Genomic DNA, 6,000 nt, shown 5'->3' with positions numbered 1-6,000 from the left:
TTTCATGAATCTAAAGCAAAATAATGCAAAATGGTTAAAAGTAAAAGATTAGATGAAGGCAAATCAGACAACAAAAGAAGAGGCGTAGCATTCGTCTGAGCTAACAGAAATTCCAAACCAACAGAAATTGCTAAATTGGGCAAATAAGATCATTTTACTTTCAGTAAAGGTACATGCTACAGTGACTAATATGAAAAGAAAAAAGCTTACATACCAAGTAACACAAAATTAAATATATGAAGCAAAAACTATTGGAAATAAAAAGAGATTCTAAATGAAACACTTGGTCAGATAATTTAACACAACATTCATAGACTTTAAAAGACAAAATTGCAAAGAAATAAATAAGGATCTAAAGTGGTGGCTGTCAAACTGTGTCCCAGGAGAGGCTGTGGTAAGAGGGGTGATAGTGGGTGCAGAGAACACCAAGGTTTCGGCCATGCACCAGCTCGCTTCAGGGTGCCACGTGACCTTGCATTTGAAGAAAATAGCCTTGCTGCTTTACAATAAAGTGTTTGAAAAACTGAATATAGCTGTTGTCTCCAAAATATAATTTGTAAATTTCTTGCTCATCTTTTGTATCAATCCTGAAAGAAAGATATTATATAGTATGCAGTGGTGTGAACTCAAAATTGTGTATGTTTCTATAAGTTTCATATCAACTATGTATATTTATATAAAGTTGTATCTATGTATGTGCATGTGTGCATACATCCACACAGTTAATACTCCTTATTTGTGGTATTTATATTTACAAAGTCACCATAGAATGCTGATCACATTTAGTCAAACCATCAATACATAACCTTGTTGTACGTGTGTGTCTGTTTAAAAACATCTTATATCTTTTGCTTCCTCCTTAAATTTGCATGCAAATAACCACAAAAGCACTGGGAATATTGACTTGGGGTTACAAATAAATTTTACTGAGTAAGCAAATTTACAAATGTGGAATCCACAATTAATGAGGATCAATTATATATACACGTATATATGTATAATTACTGCGGTGTGAACATATCGTTTACATAATAAAGCACAGGCAGCAATGAAAATGTTTAAAGGATAAGATTTCATTCACAGGTACAAAAAATATTTTACTCTTATTAAAATATTATTACTAACAAAATAACTTCTGTGAAAGCACTGGGGTGAGCACACTTTGTTATCTTTTAAAATCTCCGTGGCACCAATTTAAAGGTCTGGTTCTAAATTCAGTGTATGTCAATATCTGGTGTTAATGGTGGGAGTGGTTTAAAATGCTACTTCACAAAGTAGCTTGGCAATAACACATAGTTCAGAAGAAAACTTCTGAATCTGTCATGCAAATCCTCTTGCTGAAATTCTGTTAGTAAATTTTCACAGTCCCAGCTGTCAATCAGTTATCCATGCCAAATAGTTGGGAGGTGATGTGCTTTGATTTTTTTAATCACATAAACTCAAAAAAAAAAAAACCCAACAAAATTGTTAAACAGTCTTTTAAGTAATTTAGAACTTATTATATTCTAAGTTTTTTGGGTGTGCCTATGTAAGAGATATTATAAGAGACGTTTATTGTTTTCCCCAACAAAATCACGGAAGGCTGAAACATTCCAAACCTCTGTTTTCTTTCCTTAGCGTAAGTTTCTATCGAAAAGCAGTCTCTCTCTTGTTGTTGAAACATCACCTTTACCTGCAAGGGACAGATTAAATGTGTTTCTCAGAAGATGTCTGCGTGGTAGCTTACCACTAACTGTTCCCTGCCACCACAGGAAAAAAAAAGTCAGCAAATTTGAAATATTTCTCTCTCTGCCCAAGAAAAATGTGTTTAACTTATCTTTAAGTTTGACCAACCTTTTAAATATTTTGTTGTGAGATAACCAAAACTCCTTTATGAGGTACAAATAATATCTACAGTCATTCTCCTTCCCTTTAGAATGTGTTATAAAGATTCTACCACTTTTTTTTTTTTAACTACATCAATGACCCTTCTGGCTTCAACTTATTTCCTTACCTATGATGGATGCAATGGATAATTTACATATTTACCCTGAATTTACCCTGGAACTCAGTGTACTCCAGTGGAAACAGCTGCCATCAAATAGCTACACTTACATACTTTTCCACTCCCCTCCCCCATTAGACTGTGGTGCTTAAAAGAATTATTATTAAAAGAATAATGTATTCTCCAGCACATTTAGAGAATTTACTAAAGTGGCTCAACACACACAATGTGCTTTGTGCATTTAGTTATAGAAAAATAATCCTGTAACCACTCTAAACTGAAACATCTTAGAGACATCTGCACTTTTATACAACGTCGCAAACTTCCCATATCGAAAAATTTGTTCTAAAACTTGTTGATTGAAATACCTAATGAGGCATTTTACTTGTCCTCTAATCATACTTACTGATAGAGGAATGCATTTTTTAGTTTATCATGAAATGGTTTTATGGGTATAATTTCAGTTACTAATTACCGTGGAAAGAAAAACAAGTGTGCCCCTATGAGGTGTGACTTTTGTCTTTTACTATACAAAAAGGAATTCTCAAAGGGTTTTTTTTTTTATATATTTTTATTACATTTGGATCATATGACAAACATTGCCAAGAAAGTTTGCAGAAGTTTGTCTTCTGGTTCTGAATGCTTCATTTTTTAATGCCTGGCTATTGTAAAAGCATCACACTATCTGTAAATAGTACTTCAAGTCTTATTATATACTTAGGCACACTTCTGGTAAGATCTGATTAAATCATCATGGCTTTAACCTCTTTTGGTGACTAGGACTTACACTACAAGTAAGAGAAGTGATGCTATGCCTCGTGTGTGTGTGTGTGTGTGTGTGTGTGTGTGTGTGTGTGTGCATGTGGCTTTTTGTTTTTTGCTTTGCTTCATTTTTTGTTGTTGTTTACTTGCTTGTATTATTAGTTTCAACTTCAATCTAAGGTTTCTTTACAAGAACCTCCACTTTTCCATTTGAGATAGTTAATTTTGTTAAAACTAGAAAATTATCTTTAAAGGCACCTACCTAGGGACAGGTAAACTAACACATTATAATATGCTGCAATCTAATGAAAACAGACGGAGATGCTGGCAAGCCTCCTGTTTGGAACCCAACAGATCTTTTAGGAAAACTTACATATAATACGTGGCACGTAACCCTCTGACATAAGGACAGGGTATCAGTTATCTATGACCAAAGTTTGACCATGTAACAAACACTCACAAAGTCTTCATGGCATTGCAACAATAAACACTTATTTCACTCAGAAATCTGAGCTGTTCAGTGGATTGCATCTCAGCTCACTCAAGCATCTGAGGTCAGCTGCAGGTCACCTTGGAGGCTCTGCTGATCTTGGCTGGCTTGCCTCACGAGTGTGAGAGTTGCCTGTCAGCTGGTCTAGGTTGGCCAACACTGAGATTATTGGAGCAGCTTAGCTCATTTCCACCTGTCTCTCATCCTCCAGCAGTCAAGCCCAGGTATGTTCTCATGGCAACGGAAGAGGGCAAGAGCAAGCAAGCTCAATCAGGTAAGCCCCTTTCCAGCTCTGCTTGCACTGAGTTTGCTTCACTCCCATTGGCCAAAGCTAGGACATGGCTGAGCTCAGAGTCAGCATAGGAGAATGTGGCAAGGGGTGTGGACTCAGGAAATGGTGGAGAATTGGAGTTATCACAGCAATCAACTGTTGGAATCAGAGTGAGAATGGTCACATCCAGGATTTAGTAACATTAATAAAGTTTAAACTGTTTTATTAAGGTAAAAATAAATGTTTCATTATTTACTGTCTAAAATCTTGTCCATCCTCTGACATATGTACAAACCTACTTTTGATATTAATGGTTGTCAAGGATCTATCTAATTCTACTATTTTAGTAGATACATTGATTTATTTTTTGCCTTACTGGCTATCTATGTTATTTTTAAGGCCACAAAGGAAACTTTAATAAATGCCGGCAAGCAAAAATTTATAAACTAAATATGCTGGCCACAAAAGGAGTAAAAAAATTAGTAACATTCCCTTCTAAAAATGAAAAGTAGGACTTAACCATTTTAAAAATAAAATAACTTTTCCAAATAATTATACAATGTCAAAAAAGTAATCAAAATCACAATTATAAACTATTTTTTAAACAACATCATGGAAAATATTATACAGGTAGCTGCCAAATCTATAATTCAAATTTACTGCTTTAGAAAAGAAGAAATGAAAGTAAATTAACTTTGTCTTAAATAATCAGGAAAAAAGCACATTTAAGAAATGTTCAAAAATAAAATAGTAAATATAACAACAGAAAATAATTATGTATCAAGCAGAAAGTTGTAGAATTAACCAATAAATTCAAAAGTTGAATTTGAGGAAGAAATAAAAATATAAAATATGCAATACAAAAAGGCGGAAAGCTCACATGCATATTATAAATAGAAAGAAAAGGACAAAGAAAGAGAGGCAGAAAATTTTTTAAATAGAGAATTATAATCCATATATGCATATGGATTTGGTAATCTTAAAGTAATGGAAAAGTTTCAAAATAAATATAAATTATCAAAAACTGACCCAAGAAAAAGTAAGAAAATTTGAAAAGTTTCATAGACAGAAAAAAATGTGAATATGTCAACAAATTACATCCAAAAAGACCATGGGCACAGATAATATTCCAGATGAATTCTTTCAAATTTTTTAAGAAAAAGATAGTTAAGCTACCTTCTAAACAGCTGAAAAAGGAGTACAAAAATAAATCAATTAAAAATACAAATGTACTTGTCTACGAAATTCAACCCACAATATATTCAAATAGATATACAACACAGCCATGTAAAGATTAGTGCAGGAATACAAGGACTGTTTCATATTTGTCAATCTATTAAAATACTGTAGTACAACAATAAGTTATAAAAAGAAAAACTACATTATTACCTTGACCAAAGCTGGAAAAGTGTTTGATTAGAGCAATATTCCATTCATGGCCCTGTTAGTAAAACTAAAAATTAAAGCAAATCTCTTGAATGTGATAACAATTATATACCTCAAGCCAAGACTAGAATTGTTAATAATCAAATTTAGAAGAATTTCCATTAAATTCAGGAGCAAGAAAAGGATGCCCGCCATGATCCCATTATTTTGTCACTGTTGGGCAATTTCTAATCAGCACACAAGATGAAACAAAACAAAACAAAAGATAATTAAGTGTTATATATGATACACAGAGAAAGTCATTGTTTTCAGAGATCAACAAGAAACTTAATTAGAACCGGTAAGAAATCAGTTCTTAAATATGCATAAACTAATACGGTTTTATATACCAGGAAAAAAACACATAATTTAATGTGGAAAAAAAGTCATTCAAAATAGCAACAAGCAAAGTAAAACACCTAACAGTTAACTTACCAAGAAACATGAAGAAATTGCATGAAAAATATTAGTATATTTTTTCTGTATAAAAATTAAGAAAAATTTGAACCAGAGAAAGTTCCGTCATTAAAATGAATGGAAAATTAAATGGAAAATTATTTTTCATTTTAATGGAATTCTAATTAAAATTGAAATGAAGTTTTGGGAGGTCACAAAAATAAATAATATTTCAACATAAGAATAAAGGAAGGAAAGTATCTACTTTTAAGAGAAGAGTACCATATATAAATATATCTCCAACTACATAAATGTGGCACTAATGGAGAATTAAAATTTAAAGGGAGAAAAATTGACAAACTAGAAAGTGACCCAAGCGTTTATAAATACTGCTCATAAGTTAACAGAGATATTAGGAACCAGTGCAAAACAGGAGTCTATTTAATAAATGATACCAAGGCAATTGGTTAAACATTTTAAAATAATAAATTAGATTCCTACCTCATGCCATAGACGGAAATAAATTCCAAACAATTAACAAGTCAAATTGAAGAAGCCACCATAGAAGAAAACGGAAGCACATAAGTCTCTAACCTTGGAGTAAGGAAGCTCTCTGTAATTATAAGGGAACATGAAGGAACCGTGAACTAAATATCTGACTGATTTTACCAC

At 32.5% G+C, this 6,000-nt stretch overlaps 1 protein-coding gene across 1 annotated transcript in view; it reads right to left on the bottom strand.

The window, feature by feature from the left end:
• Window positions 1-1,460: 1,460 nt before the first annotated feature.
• CCSER2 (coiled-coil serine rich protein 2) overlaps window positions 1,461-6,000 on the bottom strand; it is a 310,783-nt gene continuing 306,243 nt past the window's right edge. Inside the window, exon 10 of the mRNA XM_037803774.1 lies at window positions 1,461-1,672. Coding sequence (XP_037659702.1) covers window positions 1,499-1,672 — 174 coding nt within the window. The 3' untranslated portion in view covers window positions 1,461-1,498. The remainder of the gene's footprint in view (window positions 1,673-6,000) is intronic.

The sequence above is a fragment of the Choloepus didactylus genome, chromosome 15, assembly GCF_015220235.1.
Source record: "Choloepus didactylus isolate mChoDid1 chromosome 15, mChoDid1.pri, whole genome shotgun sequence".
NCBI lineage: Eukaryota > Metazoa > Chordata > Mammalia > Pilosa > Megalonychidae > Choloepus > Choloepus didactylus.
This window is presented reverse-complemented; position numbering and strand designations above follow the sequence as displayed.